The sequence below is a fragment of the Hypanus sabinus genome, unplaced genomic scaffold, assembly GCF_030144855.1.
Source record: "Hypanus sabinus isolate sHypSab1 unplaced genomic scaffold, sHypSab1.hap1 scaffold_1648, whole genome shotgun sequence".
In the NCBI taxonomy this organism is placed as follows: domain Eukaryota; kingdom Metazoa; phylum Chordata; class Chondrichthyes; order Myliobatiformes; family Dasyatidae; genus Hypanus; species Hypanus sabinus.
Window position 1 is genome coordinate 4,877 of NW_026779730.1, and position 23,908 is coordinate 28,784.

General features: G+C 46.1%; 2 protein-coding genes across 4 annotated transcripts; one reads left to right on the forward strand and one right to left on the reverse strand.

Moving 5' to 3' along the window:
* Window positions 1–1,742: 1,742 nt before the first annotated feature.
* Window positions 1,743–10,497, reverse strand: LOC132387235 (uncharacterized). Of its 2 annotated transcripts, none has more exons than XM_059959592.1 (2): window positions 10,397–10,497; window positions 1,743–7,728 (listed from the first exon to the last, which is right to left on the reverse strand). In XM_059959592.1, the coding sequence occupies exon 2, from the start codon at window positions 7,007–7,009 to the stop codon at window positions 3,701–3,703; it is 3,309 nt and encodes a 1,102-aa protein (XP_059815575.1). In that variant the 5' UTR covers window positions 7,010–7,728; window positions 10,397–10,497; the 3' UTR covers window positions 1,743–3,700. The 2 variants fall into 2 exon arrangements, with proteins under 2 accessions (XP_059815575.1, XP_059815573.1); XM_059959590.1 differs by having other exon boundaries at window positions 10,389–10,489.
* cd2bp2 (CD2 (cytoplasmic tail) binding protein 2) lies at window positions 10,261–22,303 on the forward strand. 2 transcript variants are annotated; one of them, XM_059959593.1, is made up of 7 exons: window positions 10,261–10,340; window positions 15,861–15,938; window positions 16,290–16,419; window positions 16,963–17,120; window positions 20,078–20,552; window positions 20,975–21,075; window positions 21,509–22,303. In XM_059959593.1, exons 1-7 carry the CDS (start codon window positions 10,311–10,313, stop codon window positions 21,617–21,619), a joined length of 1,083 nt encoding a protein of 360 aa, XP_059815576.1. In that variant the 5' UTR covers window positions 10,261–10,310; the 3' UTR covers window positions 21,620–22,303. The 2 variants fall into 2 exon arrangements, with proteins under 2 accessions (XP_059815576.1, XP_059815577.1); XM_059959594.1 differs by having other exon boundaries at window positions 10,265–10,344.
* Window positions 22,304–23,908: the final 1,605 nt, after the last annotated feature.

The window sequence follows — 23,908 nt, forward strand, 5'->3', positions numbered from 1 at the left end:
GGCGAGGGACAATGAGGGAGGCGTCCCCACTGGCAGACTGGTGGAGCTCGACTGAGTGAGGGGTGTTTATAGAGGTTTTCTCCGAGATGTCATCACTCCCCCTCCGTGTCTTTCCCTCTCCCTCATTTCTTCTCACACCTCTCCAACCTCTTCACCCTCTTCCTCTCTGTCTCCCATTCCCTCTCCTCGCTATTAGTGTTTCCCACCTTTCCCCTCTCTGTCTCCTTCCACTCCCTCTATTCCTCCCTCCACCTCCAACTCCTCTCCCTACCCCATCTCCCTCTATCAATTCTCTCACTCCCACCTATCCTACCCCTTCTCCCTACTTTTCCTACCCCTCCTCCCTCCCCTTCCTGCTCCCCTATCCTCTTCCTCCCTCATACCCCTTCCATCCTCCTCCCACCCTCTCCCTCACCCTCTTCCTCATTTCCCTGTGACCCTTCCCCACATCAGACAGCAGAGATGCTGAATATCCAAGAGCAACACACACAAAGTGCTGGAGGAACTCAGCAAGTCTGGTGTGATCAGTGGAGGGGAATGAACAGTCTACTGATCCTCTAAGCTCCTCGGCCATTTTGTGTGTGTTGCTGAGGCTTCTCAGGCCCTTTATCACTTCCCGAATTTGCTCCCTGTCTTGAGTGTGCTGAACCTCTACCCGCGGGTCAAACCTTTCTGAGAGCGTGCGCCCAAGTTGGAGATAATTCACTGACAATCCATGGTCATATTGAGCAGAGATGGTCACTGATTAACGAATTAGTAACAGTAATTACATTTACATTGCTTCATTATTAATAAAAGTATAACAGATAGCTTTTGGAAAACTTGTTCAAAAAAATTAATATTAATCTTTTAAAAAGACAAATGAAAATATCGTAATTTCTAAATTGTATTGTGCAATGAAACCTGATTGGTCATTTTCTGGATCGGCGGACAGACGGGGTGAATGAATGCAGCCCTTTCTCCCCAGGGCACAATCATGGGCAAATAGGAATCTTGGTTGGCACAGACCATTTGACCATGATCTGCACAGTGGCGGTGGGGGGGGGGGGGTCATACAATAATAGTATTGTTATTGTACCTCCTGTATAAGAAAGGCGAAGGTGAAATTGTAAGCTTTGGTGCATGATCATAAACGATTAAGGAATAGGAAATAAACACAGCTTACAGGTAAGACAGCGTCCAGGCAAACAAATAAACAGTTCACTATATTTCTGAGTTTAACTGGTTCAATTCCTCTTGCTATTTTGGCTTCCGACTCTCTGGATTTCAACGTGTGGAGTGTATCACAGCTCCCACGGTGAAGGGTTTAATTCTCTGCTGATTAGAGTAATGCTGAGATATTTAGTCCTAGATTTAGGGGCTGCATGGTAGCGTAACACTTCACAGTTCCAGCGATCAGAGTTCGATTCCCACTGATCTCTGTACAGACTTTCTAAGTTTACATGGGTTTCCTCTCACATTCCAAGGCGGACATTTAGGGCTGGTAAATTGTGGGCATCAGAGGCTTGGCACCACTTGTGGGCTGCCCCCATACACCCTCGGTCATTGATGCAAATGATGCGTTTCTCTGTGTGATCTGATGTACATATGACAAATAAAGTCAATCTTTATCTTCTCTGGCTACGCTGTTGTCTCACTTATGGATTAAGCTGCCTTGTAGATGTTTGATTCAAAAATATACCTTCCTACTGTTACGTATTCAGGCAACAATAAATATATGAGATCGGCAAGGGTTTCTTATAACAAACAACACATTTATTAAACACAGAAAACAAACCCCCCAAAAGTAAACAAACACTACTGTAACCGGAAACAGCTGCTGAGCGGCAGCCCAAACAGTTCTTAAAGTGATATTGCAAAAACAGTTCTTTAAAAGTGGTATTGCCAAAAGTTCGATATGCTCACAGTCCATTTAAAAGGAGAGACTTTATAGGACGACTTAGGTTCTCTTTCACGTCGCTTGCTCCGATCCCCGACGTCGAACTTCCCACGAAGAATTCACGAAACAGAACGGCTTAAAGGCACTGACCTTTCCTTCTCCACTACCTTCAATCCTTTCTAGTTAAACCTAGGGATTAACACGAAGATAGTCAACGAAATCCTTCCAAATAAGGATCAAACAAAGGTCGCCCCCGTTTCACCGTAGGAAGCGATTCTCCTCGATCTTTAACTTCCAACTTCCAATCTTCACTCTCCACTAATTTCGAACTAACAGGATCGTAAAGAACCTGCTGGCAATGACCTCTTAAACTTTAGGCATTAAATAAAAACTTCATCCTTCAACTAAACTGCGTCATCACTTAAAACACGCAGCGGCATGAAGTCAACCTGGCAAATCCAGCCATGAACTGCCCCTCCCCACAGGGTGGGGTCTACCTTTTATAACCTGTAAAAAAAACCGTCACATGATCTCTACTGGCGGGAAAATGACGTCATTCCACCATCACAAGACCATCACCTCAAGACCAGTACAGCTTCAACCCCAGTCACATGACAAGGGCACCACTGTCATGTGTCACGAGTACGTAACACCTCCCTCCAAAAAAAACATTTTTGGTCTGACAAGAACAAAAATTTTTAACAATTGCTTACAAGAAAAACAAAGATATAAATTTTATAACATACACAATATACAATACCATCGTATAACAGCTTATAACTCACAATACAGTATGAGAGTTACAATTGAAAAAAAAACCATTCCATAAAAAAAATTACAGTGTACATTCAACATCGAGATAGACAATCAGCAACCACATTATCTTTACCTTTAATATGAGTCATCACAATATTGTACTCTTGTAACATCAAACTCCAATTTAATAATCTTCTGTTTTTGTTTTTCATCTTACTCAGGAAAACTAACGGATTATGATCAGTGTAAACAATAAGTGGTATTTGAGTTGTACTAACATATACCTCAAAATATTCCAAAGCTAAAACAAGAGATAACAATTCTTTCTCTATTGTCGAATAGTTTCTTTGATGCTTATTAAATTTCTTAGAAAAGTAAGCTACTGGATGATCAACCTCATCACCCTCATTCCTTTGCATTAATACTGCTCCTGTAGCCTCATCACTAGCATCTACAGCTAATGAAAAAGGTTTTCCAAAGTCAGGTGCCTTAAGCACAGGTTGTTGACATATCATTGTTTTCAATTTTTCAAATGCTTCTTGACAAGGCACCGTCCATACAAACTTCTCATTCTTCCGCAGAAGGTTAGTTAATGGAAAGGCAACATTAGCAAAATTCTTTAAAAATTTCCGATAATATCCTACCATTCCCAAAAAACTTCTGAGAGTCTTTTTCCCCGTCGGAGTGGGAATCTCTAAAATTGCCTGAACAGGAGCTACCTTACCTTGACCCACAACATAACCAAGGTAAGTCACAGTGGCATGTCCAAATTCACTCTTAGCTAAATTAATAGTTAAGTTAGCTTTTGAAAGCCTTTCAAACAATTTCTCCATCGCAATAATGTGTGCTTCCCAAGTATCATTTCCTGTCACTAAATCATCAATATAAGCATCAGTATCTTTCAATCCCTGAATCATAAAGTTAATCATCCTCTGGAAAGTACCTGGGGCATTCTTCATCCCAAATGGAAGAACATTATACTCATATAACCCAGATGGAGTTACAAATGCAGAAATCTCTCTACCTCTGTCCGTTAATGGAACACACCAATACCCTTTCAATAAATCAATCTTTGTAAGGAACTGCTTTTCCAACTTTATCTACACAATCATCTACTCTAGGAATTGGATATGCATCTGTTTTCGTTACAGCATTCACCTTCCTATAATCCGTACAAAACCTAATACTACCATCTGGCTTTGGCACCATAACACATGGCGAACTCCAATTCGAGTTAGAATGTCTAATGATATTATTCTCTAACATATATTCAATTTCTTTCTCAGCAAGTTCACATTTTTTCATGTTCATCCTATATGGATGTTGTTTAATAGGTTTGGCATCCCCAACATCTACATCATGTGAAGCTATAGTAGTCCTTCTCGGAACATCTGGAAACAACTCCCTATATTTAAAAATCAACTCCTTCATCTGTTGTCTCTGCTCTAACTGTAAATGTGCTAATTTTTCATCAATATTTTCCAGAATGGTTGAATTTGGTAACCTAACAGAAACAATGTTGGATTTAGAATGAAAGTCAGATGAATCATCTATCATGTTCCTAGTTAAATCAAACTCATTCTCACTAACCACAACAGTCACAGTATCAGATTGTTTCTCAAAATATGGTTTCAACATATTTATATGGCAAAGTTGTGTTGACCTTCTACGATCTGGAGTTTTTACCACGTAATCCACATCATTGATTTTAGACACAATTTCATAAGGACCATGAAATCTAGCTTGTAAAGGATTTGTCTGCACTGGGAAAAGAACCAACACCTTATCTCCAGGCTTAAACATCCTCATCCTAGCGTCTTTATCATACCAAGTCTTCATTTTCTCCTGAGCCAACTTTAAATTTTCCTTAGCTAAGCTACAAGCTTTTTGTAACCTGTCCTTAAATTTCAACACATAGTCCAACAAATTAGTGTGTATTTCCTTATTAATCCACTGTTCTTTCAATAAAGCTAAAGGTCCTCTAACTCTATGCCCAAACACAAGTTCAAATGGACTAAAACCTAAAGATTCCTGTACCGATTCCCTTACTGCAAATAAAAGTAAGTTTATACCCTCATTCCAGTCACTTTCATTTTCCACACAAAATGTCCTAATCATATTCTTGAGGGTAGACTGAAACCTCTCGAAGGCACCCTGCGATTCCAGATGGTATGCAGACAAAGTGATTTGCTTAGCTCCCAATTTATAAACTATCTGTTGAAACAATCCAGACATAAAATTACTGCCTTGATCAGTTTGTATCTCCTTAGGTAATCCAAAATAAGTAAAAAAATTTATAAGGGCCTTTGTCACAGTCTTAGCTTTTATATTCCTAAGTGGTACTGCCTCTGGAAACCTAGAAGAAGTACACATGATAGTCAACAAATACTGATAACCAGTTTTTGTCTTTGGTAATGGACCAACACAATCTACAATAACTTTAGAAAATGGTTCACCAAATGCTGGGATAGGTTGTAATGGAGCTACTGGTGTAACCTGATTTGGTTTACCCACAATTTGACAAGAATGGCACGTTTTACAAAACATCGCCACATCTTTTCTTAGACCAGGCCAGTAAAAATGTTTTAAAATCTTGTCCACAGTTTTCCTTACCCCTTGATGTCCACCTAAAGGCACACTATGAGCTAAAGTCAAAATCTCATTTCGATAAGCTTTTGGAACAACTACCTGGTAAACAACATTCCAATCCTCACTTGCAGGAATTGTAGGCGATCTCCACTTCCTCATCAACACTCCTTTTTCCAAGTAATATCCTACTGGCACCTTATCAATTTCACTATCTAGTAAAACCTGCTCTTTTAATTTTATAATCTCAGAGTCTCTATTCTGCTCTGCTATCATCTCCTTCCGAGACAAAGATAAATCTTTATAGTCAGACTTACTCCCAGAATCTTGTTCAAACAACGAAGATAAGAAAGTCTCTGACACATCCTCAAAACTCGAATCCTGAGTTGAACAGTCCTGAGTAACAACTTCATTCTGCGCATCAATCTTTTTAGCCATAGCTCTAGTCACAACACAGGAAGAATCTGTGTTAGAATTCAACTCTGGTTCCTCTGACTCCATTGTCAAATGCACTTCAGGAAAAACTTGTCCACCTGCCAAGTCATTACCTAACAATAAAGAAATACCCTTCACAGGTAAGCTATGCTGTAATCCTACTTTAACAAATCCAGTAACTAACCCCGACTTTAAATTTACTTTATGTAAATGTACAGGCATAAAATCACTTCCAACACCTCTTATGTAATTTACCTCACCAGTATCAGACTCTTCATTAAACTTCAACACACTGTCTAACATCAATGATTGAGAAGCACCAGTATCCCTAAGGATTCTTATTGGCACCAGAGTAGATCCTTCTTTCAAGGATACAAACCCTTCAGTTATAAAATGATCATATCCCTTTTTAACTTGGTCAGACTCTAACAAAGCCTCATTTGTGTTTATCAAACCCTGTAACTTTACAGGTGCTTCAGTATGTTGCACACAAGCATCTGGAACTGCTTCCTTCTCTTTCTTTTTCAATTTGAAACAGTTAGCTATTACATGGCCAGGCTTCTTACAATAGTTACAAGTAAGACCAAACTGTCTTTCCTTCACAGGCTTTCCTTTCTCATCAACTTTCTCATTAACCTCTGATTTAATTTCTGATTTACCTGGAGTCTCCATGTTATTTTTCCTCTTAAAATTTCTGCCCTGAGGAAATTTATTCTTATGGATCAAAACATACTCATCAGCTAATTTAGCACAGTCCTGCAATTTATCAGTATCCCTCTCATTTAAGTAGGTCCTTATTTCAACAGGAATGCTTCTTTTAAATTCCTCCATTAAAATCAGCTCTCTCAATGTATCATAGTCCCCATTTACATTTTTAGAAGAAACCCATCTCTCAAAACACATAGCTTTATCATAGGCAAATTCCACATAAGTTTTTTCCACAGACTTTTTCAAACTTCTGAATCTTTCCCTATATGCTTCTGTGTCTAACTCATATGCATTTAAGATATGCCTCTTTACAATATCATAATCAAGTGCTTGCGCAGCTGTTAAAGCTGTGTAAACTTGTTGTGCTTTGCCTTTAATTACACTCTGTAACAACACTGACCATTTATCTTTCGGCCACTCTGACATCCGAGCAATAGTTTCAAAATGTTGAAAATACCTTTCCACTTCTGTTTCACTAAATGGAGGGACCAATTTAATTTCTTGACTAGCAAGAAACGGTTTTTTAGAACCAGAAGACTGATTCCCAGACTTTAATTCCTCCATTGCATATGCAAATTCTCTCTGCTTTTGTTCCACCTCCAATTTACACCTCTCCAATTTCATTTGTTCGATTTGCAACTGCATCTCCAGATTACTTATTGGAAACTACTCTAAAATCGATTCATCAAAAACACCCAAATCCACATAGTGTGACGCGATTTTTCTCTGTATCACAGCCTTAGAAGTAGTCTGCAAAATACCTTTAAGTCGCAATCTACTAGCTATCTCAAACACCTGTTTTTTTCGCCTTCGCCAACACCTCCGCAGCTGGCGAAGCCAGAAACTCATCAATATTCATTGCTGCCAAATACCACAACAAGCCAAACAAAAGAACCGAGTAATCCCCGTTTCCAAAACACCGATTTAAAAGTCAGCAAGCATTTAAACTCAAATGATTCAATCCCGGATGAGCCCCCATATTTAATGTTACGTATTCAGGCAACAATAAATATATGAGATCGGCAAGGGTTTCTTATAACAAACAACACATTTATTAAACACAGAAAACAAACCCCCCAAAAGTAAACAAACACTACTGTAACCGGAAACAGCTGCTGAGCGGCAGCCCAAACAGTTCTTAAAGTGATATTGCAAAAACAGTTCTTTAAAAGTGGTATTGCCAAAAGTTCGATATGCTCACAGTCCATTTAAAAGGAGAGACTTTATAGGACGATTTAGGTTCTCTTTCACGTCGCTTGCTCCGATCCCCGACGTCGAACTTCCCACGAAGAATTCACGAAACAGAACGGCTTAAAGGTACTGACCTTTCCTTCTCCACTACCTTCAATCCTTTCTAGTTAAACCTAGGGATTAACACGAAGATAGTCAACGAAATCCTTCCAAATAAGGATCAAACAAAGGTCGCCCCCGTTTCACCGTAGGAAGCGATTCTCCTCGATCTTTAACTTCCAACTTCCAATCTTCACTCTCCACTAATTTCGAACTAACAGGATCGTAAAGAACCTGCTGGCAATGACCTCTTAAACTTTAGGCATTAAATAAAAACTTCATCCTTCAACTAAACTGCGTCATCACTTAAAACACGCAGCGGCATGAAGTCAACCTGGCAAATCCAGCCATGAACTGCCCCTCCCCACAGGGTGGGGTCTACCTTTTATAACCTGTAAAAAAAACCCGTCACATGATCTCTACTGGCAGGAAAATGACATCATTCCACCATCACAAGACCATCACCTCAAGACCAGTACAGCTTCAACCCCAGTCACATGACAAGGGCACCACTGTCATGTGTCACGAGTACGTAACACTACCATCAACACAGTTCCCCGAGTCATTTTCTGATCAAAGGGGACTTCAATCTATCCGTTTTCAGCAAATGGGTCCAGTTCGTCATAGGTGAAGCCCTCCCCACCATTGACTCATTTGCACAGAGCGCTGTCACAAGAAAGCAGCATGATCCGGGACCCCACTATCCCGGCTATGCTCTCTTCTCACTCATGGAGAGAGGTTGGGACTTTATTTCATGAAGCACAGGAGACTGAGGGGTGACCTTGTATAGCTGTATAAAATCATGAAGAACAAGGCAGGAGGTCGAGGAGCCTCAGGACCCACACCACTTGGTTCAGGGACAGTTATTACCCTTCAAACACCGGTGTGGATAATTCTGCTCATCTCAACTCTCAACTGATTCTAGGACCTCAGACTCACTTTCACGGACTCTTTACAACTCAATCCTTTACAATGGCAAGATAGCAAAAGGTAAGGTAAAAGGTAACCAAATACTTGGATGATGAATTTACTTTTAACAGTGGATGGGTAGAGAAGAGGTATGGATGGCCACATATATTAGCCATAGGCAGTTTCTGTTCCACGTCTGGGAACAGGAACATTCCCTTATTATCCCTTTTTCATCTTGCACTATTTATGTTTGTCTCACGAATGTGTAACATGACATTCTGACACCTGTACTCAGTGCCTCATCCAAAGGCCAGTGTGCTTTTACCTCCCTGTCTACTTGTGTTTCTAACCAGGGATTTGAAGTTGCTGACCCTCTCCGCTACTGATCCTTAGATGTAGCCTGGATAATCTTCAGTTGGTCCCTGATGACCAAGATTCCCTCTAAGGCATTCAGCTCCTAGCTCTCTCATCCTTTCCTATCCATGTACCTGCCCAAATGTGTTTTAATTTTAGCCGCCTTTCCCACTTCCTCGGGCATCACTTTCTATATTCCCATTACCCAGTGTGTGGAAAACCTGCCTCGTTAAACCTTTCTCCTCTCACCTTAAACCTGTGCCCATTAGTTTTGAATTTTCTGACTTTTGAAAAAAGACTGCATTTACCTTATCAATGTCCTCGTGATTTTATACAGTTATATAAGGTCACCCCTCAATCTCCTGTGATTCATGAAATTAAGTCCCAAACTCTCTCCATAACTCCATAAGGAAGTATGTGGATACTACAGAAAGAGTGCAGAGGAGATTTTAAAGGATGGTGCCTGGATTGGGGAGCATGCCTTATGAGTGAACCTGGCCTTTTCTCCTTGGAGGGGTGGAGGATGAGCGGAGACCTGATAGAGGTGTATAGGACGATGAGAGACATTGATCTTGTGAATAGCCAGAGGCTTTTTTCCCAGGGCTGAAATGGCGAGCACGAGAAGGCAGAGTTTTAAGATACTTGGAAGTTTTTCACGGAGTGGTGGGTGTGTGGAATGCACTGCTGGCGACGGTCGTGGAGGCCGATACAATAGGGTCCTTTGAGAGACTCTTAGATAGGTACATGGAGCTTAGGAAAATAGAGTGCTGAGCGGTAGGGAAATTCTAGGCAGTTTCTAGAGTTGGTTACATGGTCAGCAACAACATCGTGGGCCGAATGTAGATTTCCATGTTTCTATAGCTCAGTCCCTCGAGTCCCGGCAATATCCTCGTGAGTCTCTTCTGCATTCTTCCCATTTTAATAACAGGGCAACCAGAAATGCATAGAGTACTCCATATGCAGCCTCGCCTCTACCCTCAGTGCCCCGAACGACGAAAATGAAGCCTTCCAGCATCCGGTCCGGGTACAGTACCTAGGAACCGCTAATGATGGACAGTTGCCCCTAGTGACGGTGCTCCCCGGTCGCTGATGGGCGGTGGGAGGATCCTGAATGGCTGAGGGCGCCATCCGTCAAGTGTCGTTTAGGGGGGCGGGTCGTTTCTCGGAGAGTTACGGGGAGAGGCCTAAAGCGCACTCTGTCATGGCCGCGGCCCAATGAAACTGCAGAGTGATAGCTCGTGATCATCTAGCAGTGCCTTGAGTGGTAGTAGGATGGAATGAGGGGCGGGATGTTTCACGCAGCCCAGTGAGAAGGTGGTGATAACTATGATGGACGGTTGCCCTGGTGACCACTTCCCCTCCACGGCGGAAGGCCCGCCCAGCAGCGCGTTGGATGCTAGTAGGCCGTGGCCGTGAAAGCGAGGCGGGTAAAACATCGATTGGGGGAGGGGGAGGGTAACGGGGCAACTACCATTCTACCGTGCAGCGCTGGCGCCTTCTTCTGACACCCCAGCGTCCTAATTCTTATTCTTGTCTCTCCGCGTTGGCACAGCGTGGAAGACTGTCCGTGCAGGATTGAGCGGGGGTGGGGGGGGGGGGGGTGGTTTGCGCCGAGGCTGGAGTACGCAGACGCGGGACGGCCGTCAGCCAGGTTGGGAAGGCCGAGTGCGCAAGCGCGGGCACCCGTGGGAGCCGACGTGAGCCGTGTGCGCATGCGCGGCGGGGACGGCAGCTGCCAGTTGTTAACCAAAGCTAGGACGAGTCTGTGGGAACCCGCACAAAATGCTGGCGGAACGCAGCAGGCCAGGCAGACCCTGTGGTGGGAGAGGCGAAGAGCCCTCATCAGAGCGGGATAGGGTAGAAAGCCAATGATAGTGGAAATTCCGGAGCGGGACAGCCCAGTGAAATGTAAACCACAGTAAAGCCGCTGTTGGGCATTCGTTTGTACTCACGGCATTTGAAGCCCCAGAACGGGCAACAACGCTCAGAAATTGGCCATTTGGCCCACCTCCTCTGTACTGACCCTCTCACACTTTACTCCCGTTTCCAGACCATTGTTCTTTCATCTCTTCCAGAATCCAAGACTCTATATTTTCCCCTACCTCTGAGAAAAATATATACCCCGACCACCAACGCTTGATACTCCCCACCATGCACAGTGTGTGTCCTACCTACATACATTTTGAGAGTAGGACAATCCTGGGTACTTCCTTGGATCTAGGCTTTTTAAGTTTCTGTGGAAAGCAGATGATCTTAGGGTCGGGGTTAGTGTGTTAAACTATGATGTGTCCTCTACAGAGACTTGGCTAAGAGAAGAACATGACCAACAGTTCAATTGTTCAGATTAAAAGAGAGGGCTGTAGAATAGGGAGGAGGTGTCTGAAGGGATCATCCGCTGAGACAGTATGTTTAGAGCTCAGGAATGTCAAAGTGGGATTTGTTATTAATTTTATTACTTAGGGATACAGCATGGAGTAGGCTTTTCTGGCCCTCCAAGACACTCAGCTCTGGCAGCCCCCATTGAATCCTAACCTAATCACGGGACTGATTAACCCATCAGTGTCTTTGGACTGTGGGACACTGGGGAAAATCCATCCATTCCATTGGGAGGACTACAGATTCCTCGTAGAAGGGTGCTGGAATTGATTTCTGGCACGCTCTGAGCTGTAGTGGTGTCAAGCTAACTGCTATGGTAGAGTCCACACCACATAACACACGGAGACACGTATGCTGAGGTGACACATATTTGTAGCTGCATCTCGGGCACCGAGTGAGATAAGCAGCATTGTCAAGAAAAACATAGACAAAACGGACTTCACAAGAGGGAACACAATTAGGACAAAGGAAGTTGAAGTCCATTGTGATGCAAAGTGTCCTTGTATTGCCATCAGCATATTGAGACAGTGATTAGGATTGTGAAGGTTGGTTCAAGAGCCAAATGGTTGCTGTTCCTGAACCTGGTAGTTCAACTTCTGCCCACTGGGTGCTGTGAGACAATACATTTACAGGGCAGGGAGTATCTTTGATAATAGATGTTGACTTCTTGAAAGTCAGCACCTCCTGTAGACACACCAGATGTAGTGAGGGATGTGTTGGTAATTTATTGGGCTGAGTCCTCTATTCTCCACAGCTTCTTGCATTCCTGCACATTCCAATTGCAGTACCAGACCGTAATGCAACTAGTTAGCACAACATCTGAATAGGGTTGTTAGAGTGGTGACGAAGAAAGATATGCTTTAGGAAAGGTGAAGTCACTATGATAGGGTTAAGTGGGATGTAGAGGAACAGAAATGTTTTATTTATCACTGACATAAGCTGTGAAATTTGTTGTTTTGTGGCAGCAGTATGGTGCAGGCATAACAAATTACTCTGATTTACAATGCATGTAAATATATGTGAAAAAGAGGAATAATGAGGAACAATGTGCTCATTGACCATTCAGAGGGAAAGAATCTGTTCCTAAGGTCTTCGGTCTCCTTGATGGTAGTAACGACAGGGCATGTTCCAGAAGGTGAGGGTCCGTAATGAGGGATGCCACCTTCTTCAGGCACTGCATTTTGAAGATGGCCTCCGTGGTGGGGTTGTGCTCGCGTTGGAGCCAGCCAACTCTACAGCCCTGCAGCCTCCTGCGATCCAGCGCATTGGAGCCTGCATATCAGTTGGTGATGCAACCAGTCAGATTGCTTCCCACTGCACATCTGAAGATATTTGTTCGTTTTTGATGGCAAACAAAATCAACTCAAACTCCTAATGAAGTATAACCATTGGTGTGGCTTCTTCGTGACTGCATCAGTACAGTGGGCCTAGGATGTTGACACCCAGGAACTTGAAACCTCTCACCCTTTCCACCACTAACCCCACAGTGAGAACTGGTGTGTTTTCCTGAAATCCCTAATCAATTCCTTTGACTAAGGAACAAGGTAGTTGGAATGGGTGGCCTTAATTTCCTCTGTATGGACTGGGACCCTTACCTTGAAGAGGACTGCGAACTTGTAGGATTTGGTGCGTACTTCAAAGACCCGGAGAGCTATGCTGGCTGGATTCAGAGCTTTATGCTTTCTCTCTTGGTAGGGTCACCCATCCCAAACTGGTACTAAGAGTGGTCCACCGGTCCTTCAGGTTTGGGAGTTCAGCTCAGAGCTAATAACCCTGACTGGTCAAAAAAATTGTTACAGAAACAGCAATGAAGAATCCTTCTATGTCTGTGTACAGCGGTACGATGGCCAAGGACAGACAGAGATGGAGGACCTTCATTGCTGCCCTAAATGGCAGTGGTGTAATGGACAGTAAGTAAATAAGACTAGGACCCTCAGTGCTGGAGGCTCAGATGGGGCAGAATTTTTCAGGAACATCTCGGCAGTTCCTTGACACAGTATGTAGGTTGTCCAAGTAGGGAAGGGGCCACTATCAACCTCGTATTGGCAAATGAACCTGGTCGGGTGATCTGCTGTGACATTTAATCACCCTCCCCTAATGTGGGGTCACAATCCCATTCTCCCATCTTCTGTCTGTAGCCCTCAACCCACTGACTAATCAATAACCGTTTAATCTTTACCTTCAGCTGAGCGAGCTGGGGCTTTTTGCAGTGAAGGCGGACGATAGGTGTACAAGATGATAAGAGGTATAGATCGAGTGACTAGCCAGGGACTTTCTTCCCAGAGTGGAAATGGCTAATAACAGAAAATATACTTTTAAGGTGATTGCAGGAAAGTATAGGGGGGTGTCAGAGATGTTTTTATCTCACCCCCAGAGTGGTGGTTGCATGGAATGTCCTGCCAGGGTTGGTGGCAGACTCAGAAACATTAGAGACACTTAAGAGACTCTTAGATATTCATGTGAGTGAAAGTAAAATGGAGGGTTATGTGGGAAGGAAGGGTTAGATTGATCTTTGTTCATTATGTGCCATGTCATATGACAGGGGTGATCACGGTCTTTCCACGACCATGATCGTTCTTGGCAAATTTTTCTACAGAAGTGGTTTGACATTGGCTTCTTCTGGGCAGTGTCTACATTATCAGAGATTGTCTGCCTGGTGTCAGAAGTCACACAACCAGGACTTGTGATATGCACCAATGGCTCATATGACCATCTACCATCTGCTCCCATACTTCACGTGACCCTGATCAGTGGGGGTGTTGTTAAGCAGGTGTTAAACCTTGCCCAAGGGTGACCTGCAGGCTAGCAGAGGGAAGGGGCACCTTAGAGCCAAGTTCTCTTCATCATGTTCTACACAAGTGTTTTTAGAACAGCTTCTTCTGCTCAGATTTCAGAACTAGCCACAAACAATACCCCACTATTCCTCTTTAGCATTATTTATTTATTATTGTAAACTGGAGTAAATTTTATGTCTTAGATCATACTGCTGCCACAAAACAGCACATTTCATGACATTCGTCAGTAATAATAACCCGACTCTGATTCTGAAACTTCCTTCAGAGATCTTTAACGTACAAGTGCAACGTTGACTCCCTGCTGGACTCAAGACCCAGGCAGCAAACTTGTAAAGGATCTCTCTTCCCCCCACTCTCTGAGTTCTTCAGAGAACTCCTCAGATGTTTAAGACAAGGGCAAAGCTGGACCTTGGCTAAAGTGCTAGGTGGGGGGGGGGGTGGTGGGAGTTCAGTTACAATGAGGAGCCTGAGGGGCAACTTTTACCTGTAGCAGAAGGTGAGTTAACAGAACAAGCTGCCAGAGCAGGGAGTTGAGGCAGGTATATTGGTATCATTTCAGAAGCACTTGGGTAGGTACGTGGATGGGTGGGACTTGGAGGGAAATGGGCCAAGCACAGTAAATTGGGACCGGCTGGGTCAAAGGGCTTGAATCAAGTTGTATTGCTCTATGAATCAGGAGGGCTAAAAGGGACCATGAAATGTCCTCAGTGAGTAGGATTAAAAAGAATCCCTAGGTTTTCTGTACATACATTTAAAGAGTAACTAGATGGCACCATTAAAGGAAGGATTTCATTGCCTTGTGTCAAAAAGTGGGTGAGGTAAAAAATGAGTACAGTACTCAGTGTTGCTATTCCCCAAGGAGAATGATTTAAATTATTTAGAGACACAGTGCAGAACAGGCTCTTCCAGTCTTTTGAGCTGCACCCACCAATTTAACCCCAGCCTAATCATGCAACAATTTACAATGATCAGTTAACTAACTGGTATGTCTTTGGACTGTGGGAAGAAACCAGAGCACCTGGAGGAAACCCACACGCTCATGGGGAGAGCATACATCACAATCAAACTCCAAACTCCAACACCCTGAGCTGTAATAGCATTGCGCTAACCATCGCTGCCATGGTGCCCAAATGTGGAGAGGGAGAGATGAGAGAGAGAGAGAGGGGAGGTAGAATGGTGCAGAGAAAGAGATGGAGTTGGGGCAGTGAGAGAGAGAGAAAGAAAGATGGGTGGGTCAGAATAGAGAGACATGCTGTTTTAAAGGAAGAGTATGGAGGCTTTGGGAAGGTGCAGTGGAGTTTTCCCAGAATGCTGCCTGCATTAGACAGAAGGGGATGATGTACAAATTTAGCTTGTTTTCTCTGGAGTGGCAGAGATTGAGAGGAGATCTGACAGAGGTTTATAAAATTATAAGAGCAGGAAGATCCCCCTGGGTAGAAATGTCTAATACCTGAGGGCACGCAGTTAAGCCAGGAGGGGGAAAGTTCATAGGAGATGTGTGGGGCCAGCTTTTTTTTCCCACACAGAGATTGATTGGTGCCTGGAATCAGCTGCCAGGGGTGCTGGTGGAGGCAGGTACGATAGAGGCATTTAAGAGGTTCTCAGATAGGACAGAAAGGGACGTGGGCACTGAGTAAGCAGAAGGGATTAGTTTAGTCAGGTGTTGTAATTAAGTTTGGTACACATCATGATCTGAAGGGTCTCTTCCTGTGCTGTACTGTATTACAGTATCCCTGGCAGTTATTAACAATCATCATTTATCTCCTGAGCAGCTCCAAGTGGCGAAGATGTCAAAACGTAAAGTGTCGTTTGAGGTTGGCGGTGGGGACCAAGAGGAGCGGCTTCAGCAGGTAAAGGGTTTCAGAGGGAGGGGGCTCTTCCTTACGGAATTTTGTCTGCTGCTGAGACCTGCCACTGACTGACTCTTCCTCCACACTGCTTCACCATTACCCCATCTCTCCCCCCCTTTGCCCCTCACTCCCACCTCCATCCTGCTCTCTTTCTCTCCCACAATACCCTTTCCTTTGCCACACTCACCCTCTCTCTCCCTTGCCCCTCTATTTCACCCTTTCCCCCCTCACTCCCATGCTCTCCCCACCCTCATTTAACTCCCTTACCCTCATTTTCCACTCCTTCTCCTACTCTCTCACCTCCCCCTCGACCCCACTCTCCTGCCATTTTCTTCCCCCACTCCCCCCCAGGTCCCGATGAACGGAGGGGGTCCCGGCAGCCGTTTCAAGGATAAACACTCACTGGACAGCGATGAGGAGGAAGAAGGGGACGAGGGAGACTCCACAAAGTATGACATGCTGGCCACTGAGGACATTGAGGGTGAGCTGGGGATGAGGGTCGGGTCTATCCACACTGACCCCACAGCGATGGACCCCTCAACTACTGCAGTCTCTCATCTCATGGAGGGGAAGGTGGAGAATAGTGGGAGGGATGGGAGAGGGAGAGAAGGAGGGGGGTGAAGGGATAGGGGAGAGGGAAGCTGGAGAGAGTGGGACATATAGAGGGAGAGTGAGGGGGAGAAGGAAAGGAAGAGTTGGAGGAGGTAGCATTGGGAAAAAGTGGGAGGGTGGTGGGGAGAAGACGGGGAGGAGGAGTGGGGTGGGTGGAGGGTGTGGTGGGAGGAAGTGGTGGGGAAGAAGATGGAGGAGGTAGTGGAGTGAGGGACGGTTGCAGGGAGAGGTGGATGAGATTAGTGGAGAGTGGGGAGGGAGTGAGGGGTGGGTGGTGAGGAAATGGGGGAGAGGGGTAGTGGGAGGAATGGAGTGTTGGGAGAGGAGGGAGGGGTGGGAGGAATGCTCTCTACCCCTTCCCTCCGAGCCACTAATCAGGCCCATCTCTTGTCCTCACTATCACCCACTCCAGGTCAGGAGTCAGCCACCATCGACTATGACGAGGGCATCAAGATCACCCCCTTCAACCTGGAGGAGGAGATGGAGGAAGGCCACTTCGACTCTGAGGGCAACTACTTCCTTAAGAAAGAGGGCGAGATACGTGACAACTGGCTCGACAACATTGACTGGGTGAGCGGATGAGGAAAGGCTGGGGCCTTCCAAGTGATGGGACTCTGGACCCTCTATGTTCAACTGGCGCTCCAACACGCATCCTCCCTCGCCAACTGAGCATTCATGCCTCTCCCTCCTCCCTCTTAAAGCCATCCCATGATTGTTCTCCATTGATTTCACTCAAGCTTTCCCGATTACTGACTGTTGAAACTCTTCAACATTTTTAAATGTTTCAGGAGCTTTCCTGATTGCCTGTTCTTCCAGCTTAGTAGACTGCCTGATTACTTCCTCTCGCCGCTCACTAAAGCCCCTCTTTTGTTGTGAATGTTTCACTCGAGTTTTCCTGATCTACTTGCACTCCTCGCTTGCTCAACTGTCAAACCCTCCCTAGATTTAAATATTTCTCCCCAGGTTTTCTAATCACTTCCTTTCACAAATAAGTTGCAGAGCCTATGAATGCGGAGATTAGACAAAAGTGCAGGGAGAACAGGGTGAAGGGGCTAAGAGGCTTTCAACTGCTCCTCTGGCATGTACTCTCTGAGAGTCTCAGTTGGGAGTTGTGTTAATCCCAAAGCCCGAGAGTTATTGTAAAGTGGGAAAATGTATAAATATAGAGGTTAGACATGAGCAGAAGCAGAATGCAATAGATGGCCTGTTCTTGCTTCTACTCAGTATACTCCTAATGAAAAATGTTGTGGGTCGCTACCCGAAGTTGTGTCGGCTCACTCCCCCCGAGTGGCAGAATGTACAGCCACGGTCCAGAGACAGTAGTCAGTGAATGGCAGGACCCTCAACAGGGAGGATGTACGGAGGGATCTTGGGGTGCACGTCCACAGCTCCCTGAAAGTTGCCACACAGGTTGACAGGCTGGCAAAGAAAGTCCAGGTACTGGGTTCCACATTCAGGAAGATACATTGCCACTTTATAAACTCCGGTGAACCTGCAGCCGGAGTATTGCATTCAGTTCTGGTTCAGTTAAAGGCTTTGGAGAGGGTGTTCCCCACTTGGAGAAGAGGTTCACCAGGATGTTGCATGCATTAGAGGGCATGAGCTATAACGAAAGGTCGGACAAACTTGGGTGGTTTTACTGGAGTAGCGGAAGCCGAGGGGAGACCTGATTGTGAGAGGCACGGAAGGCATAGACGGCCGGTATATTTTTTCCCCTGGGATGAAATGTCTAATAGCAGAGGGCATACATTCAAAGTGAAGGGTGAAAGTTCAAAGGAGATGTGCGGGGCAAGTTTATTCACAGAGTGGTGGGTGACTGGCAGATGCTAGCAGGGTAGTGGTGGGGGCAGATGTGATAGAGGTGTTTAAAAGCCTCTTAGACAGTCATGGATCTTCAGGGAATGGAGGGTTATGGACATTGTGTAGGCAGAAGGGATTCATTTAGTTGGGTCTTTAATTACTAATGTAATTAGTTCAGCATGACCTTGTGAGCCGAGGGGCCTGTTTCTGCATTGTACTGTTCTATCGACGTGAAAAGGAGGTGTTGGAGAAGGTTATTTGGCCTGCACTGCTGTCAGTCAGATCACAGCTGATCTGGCTGTGGCATCACCTCCGTTTCCTGATCAACTGTAATTGAACAAATCCACTTGTCTGTGCTTTAAATGTATTTAATGAGGCAGCCCCCACTGCTTCCCTGGACTGAGAATTCCACAGATTCACTGCTCTCTGAGCAAAGCAGTTTCTCCTCATCTCTGTCCTGATACACTCCGAATCTTGATGCTCTGCCCAAGAGTGGAGGGGTGCTGAGCAGGATTGAAATTCCTCTGGTCCTTCTACAGGGAACACTCTAAATAAAACAGTTCAGGGCGAGGTGGGGAGCTGTGTCGACTTTCTGCACCCACCCAATACTGAGTTGTTGTGGAGTGGCTGACGATATCAATGATAGCAGATCAGATGGGGAGGGTCAGACTTGAAGGGCAGAGGTAAAAAAGCAACCAGGTCACAGTCAGGGGATGTGCTGGCTTTCTCAAAAAACCTTGAGTATTGTGTCCAGTTCTGGTCATTATAGGAAGTTTTATCTGGATGCTGCCTGGATTAGAGGGCATGTCTTACGAAGAAAGTTCGAGTGAGCTCGGGCTTTTCTCTTTGGAGTGAAGGAAGTGAGAAGTGTCTTGATTGAGGTGTACGAGATGATGAGAAGCAGAGATTATAAAAGTCAGCGCCTTTTTCCCAGGGTGGCAGTGACCGATACAAAAAACATCCATTGAAGGTGATTGGAGGGAAGTATAGGGGGGATGTCAGAGGTAGGTTTTATACACAGAGGGTGGTGAGTACATGGGACACACTACCAGGGGTGGAGGTAGAGGCAGATACGTTAGGGACATTTAAGAGACTCTTGGATAGTCGCATTGATGATAGAGAAATGGAGGGTTATGTGGGTGGGGAGGGTTAGATTGATTGTGGAGTAGCTGAAAATGTAGGCTAACAGCTTGTACTGTTTTATATTGTTATTACGGTGGCTGAATGTGTACATACAACGGATGGGAGCTGTGGTGGTGCCATGGTCTCACCCATCTGGGTCACGGTCAGGGACTGTGCCAGCTCTCTTCAAACCCTGGCTTGCTCTTGTGGCAGAATACATCAGTAGGTGGCAGGCGAGGGGGGATGTGGTTGGTCTGCTCCTCCTCCTATGTGGCTTAAATGGAGAAATAGTCAAGGTCAGGAGGTGTGACCATGAAAAACCCTGAGTTGACATGGTTTCAGAATGTATTAATGCAGAAATTGGGCAGGGACACCAAGAGAGTGGGTGAACAGATTCAGTGGGTGGGGTGGAGCAGATTCTGCGAGGAGAGGTCTTGATGACTGGCCTGTCCAACTTCTGCGGGACTTAATGGGAAAACAGTCCTGGCCATGGTCAGGGATATGTTGGCTTCCTGTGTTCAGTGGGTGAGGAGGAGGAGGAGACTCTGGCCTTGCACTGACCTCCCATTGCTTTTCTTCTCCCAAACACATCCACCATCCCACAGGTTCGCATCAAGGAGAGGCCAGCCCGCCAGGACCCAGAGACGGGAGGAACGGAAGCCCCAGCCGACGTGCGGACTCTCCTTCGCGGCATCCTAGAGTTGCTGAAACCTGGGGAGACAGTGGCGGGTGCCCTGCGACGGCTGGGCGGGGGTGCTGGCAGCAGATCAAAGCGCCCCTGGGAGTCACGGAGGAAGCGGAGGAAGAAGGAGGGGAAAGAGGAGGAGGAGGTGCAGGAGGGAGGGGAGGAGAAGCCCAGCCAGAAGGAGCAGTTGGATCGGCTAACGGGGCTAGCAGACCAGATGGTGGCCTGGGGTGAGTTCGAAATCTACCAGCACACCTATGAGAGGCTGGGGTACCGGCTGAAGAAGGGCGAGAGCCATAAGCCTCCTTCCAAAGGAGAACACACCCCCAGTATCGACATGTTCGCGGAACAGATCGATGAAACAGCACTGGCATCGAGGCAGGAAAAAGAGGAGGGTGAGTGACGGGGGGGGGGGGGGGGAGGGAGGGATCTGTGCACAGACGAGAGTCTCTCAGTCCATCTCTCTCAGAGGGAGATTTGTACACTGACTAATGTCTCTTGGGGGGGAGATTTGTCCTCTAACCAGTGTCTCTCAGAGGGAGATCTGTGTACTGACCAGGGTCTCTCAGTCCCTCACTCTCACAGGGAGATCTGTACACTGACCGGTGTCTCTCAGTCCCTCTTTCTCAGAGAGAGATCTCTATGCGAACTGATGTCTCTCAGTCCCTCATTCTCACAAGGAAATCTGTACACTGACTGCTGTCTCTCAATCCCTCTCTCTGTCGGGGAAATCTGTACACTGACCGGTGTCTCTCAGCCCCTCTCTCTCAGGGGTGATCTGTACAATGACCAGGCTGTTTGTCTCTCTCCTGCCCAGGTTCCTGCCCGGTTGAGCTTCCAGATGTGATGTGGGAGTACAAGTGGGAGAACACAGATGATGCAGAGATCTATGGCCCCTTCTCAAGCGCCCAGATGCAGGTACACGCCTGCCGGGAGGAGATCTCTCCGCCAACCTTTGTCTCTTCACACTTACATCGATTGCTGAAAGGCCTTGCGTGTCAGGGGGAGGGTTGGAGGAAGATCTCAATTGTGGGTCCCTATCGCTGCCCATGGAAATTCAGGGGTGCTGCAGTATCTGTAGTGGATGGGTGGGTGTGAGCAGCCTTTCTCCCACATCCCTTCTTCCCTCCTCTCATTCCCCTTACACCCATCCCCTTTCTCCCCAGTTCCCCCCTTTGATCCCCTCTCACCCCTGCCCCAACCCTTCCCCTTCCCCACACTCCTTCCTCTGAATCTCTTCACCATTCTACATCCTGTGTGTCCCTTTCCCCCCTCCCTAACCTTCCCCACCCTTTTTCCTTCCTGCCCCACCCATCCCACACTGACACTTTTCCATTCTCACTCCCCACAGGACTGGGCTGACCAGGACTTCTTTGGGTCTGGTGTGTACTGCCGCAGGGTGGGGCAGCCCTCTGCCCCTTTCTACTGTTCCCGCCGCATCGACTTCAGCCTCTACACATGACCTCCGCAGAAGGAGGAGGCATAGTGACTGCTGCCCTCCAGCCCTGCCAATCCACCATGGAAAACATTGCTGTCTGCGGATCTCCCCGCATCGGGGGGTGGGCTGGGGAATGGCCCAAGTGCACCCTTCCCTCTCCGTGTGTGAGAGCAGATGGGTACATCGCGGCTAACTTCTGCAGGTGTATGTGAGAGTATGTGTGTGTGTGGACTTGCGTGATTGTGTGAAAGTGCATGAGAGTTCATGTACTTAAGAATCTGTGTGTGTGTGTGTGCGCGCGTGCTTATGTGGGCTAAAAGAGTGATTAACTGTGTTTGACTGTGAGAGTGTGTGCCCCTGAGTGTGTCTGTGTGAGGGAGAAGCGTGTATTGACTTGTGCCTGGGTGTGTTTGCCAGTGTCAACCTGAACCTTGCCTTCCCCTCCTGTAAAATGCACACCCATCTCTGTCTCGACCCCCGCATCTGTGTCCGCATGTGGTTCAGTCTCTCGCCTTGTACAGCCCCTGCCCCTCCCATGCACACAGCATCTTGTGTCCGCACCTGCCATCTGCGTTTTCGGTTTATCTGCACCTCACTGTGTACATGATCAACTCTTGTCGGGCTGCTGTCTGTGTGTGTGCACACACGTGTCTCATGTGTGTACTTTGTGATCTGCATTTCTCTCAATATAAATGCGAGTTGTTTGAACACATGTTTTTCCTTCAGCTCTGGGATACGGGGCCATTGTCTGTCTTTGGGTGACAGAATCAGCGTGGGGTTGGGAAGGTTAACTCACGTGGCTGGCTGCATGTACCACACATGGAAAATGTGTTTTGGGGAGAGGGTAGGGGTGGATGGGGAGCCAAGGAAGCAGACTGGACAGTGTCAAGCTCCTCAAGAGTGGTTGGACCCAGGAAACTGTAGATTGTCCCATCACACTCCTGACCTGTAGATGTGGGCAAGGTTATGTGGTGGATGTGGGGTGTATGTGGAACTGGAGTGTACCCTGTTGTATTCATGTTCACGTGGGCTGGCTGGCTTACTTCTACCCACCTGCGCTGTCCCTGAACACAGTACAAATGTTGGATCAGTAATTTCCTGGTCAAAGTCTCAATCACACAGACGGAAGCAAGCTTTTCGGGAAGCTGGTCCTAGCAAGGTCTTAAGGAACTGAACTAGTCCCATTTTTTCATATCTCTCCAAATCGGGTTCCCAACCTTTATGCCATAGATCCCTACCATTAACCAAGGAGTCTAGGAAGTCCTGCACTAAACCTTTCCTCTCTGTGTACTTGTCCAAGTAACTTTTAAATGTTGTTAATGTCCATGCCTCAACCACTCACCCAGGCAGCTTGTTCTGTATATGGATGACCCTCTGGGTGAAAATTTCTCCTCAGGTTTCTATGAAATCTCTTACCTCTCACCTTAAACCTGTGCCCTCTAGTTTTTGACTCCTCAACCCTGAGAGAAAAAGACTATTACATTCACTGCTAATGACTGTACACACCTCTGTAAAGTCTCCTATGCTCCAAGGAATAAAGTCCCTATCTCCTTGGCCTCTCCCCATAACTCAGTCCTTCAAGTCCTATCAACATCCTTGTAAATCTCCTCTGCACTCTTTCCAGCTCATAGCAACTTTAAAAGGATCACCCAAACAGAACAGTTCTCCAAGTGTGGCCTCACCACCTGCAACATAACATCCTAACTCCTATACTAAGTGCTCTGGCTGATGAGGCCAACGTGCCAAATGCCTTCTTCATCTCCCTGTCTACTTATGACTCCACTCTCTGGGAACCATGCACTTATATCCTTAGGTCCCTCTCCTACAACACTCCCAGATTCCTGCCATTCACTGTGAAAGTCCTGTCTTCATTTGCCTCCTGAAATTCAACATCTCACACCTATCTAAACGCCATTTGCCATTCCTTGACCCACTTACCCAGTTGATCGAGATTCCCCTGTGAATAACTATAGTAACCATTCACAGGGATTAGCACGAGGGTTAGTATATCTTTTCAGGCCGAACAGTCCCAGCATTTACACAGAACAAGTCAGCACAGGAACAGGCCCTTCAGCTGAGTTGAACGCAATCTCATCTGCTTACACAATGTCTATAACTCTCCATTCCCTACACATCATGTACCTATCTGAGAGTTTCATAAACACCCTCTATTGTATCTGCCTCCACTACCAATATTTTTGATGCATATTCCAGGCACCCACCACCCTAAAAACTTTTGCCTGCACACCTCCTTCGAATTTACCCCTTCTCACCTTAAATGCATGTCCTCTGGTATTAGATATTTCAAACCCA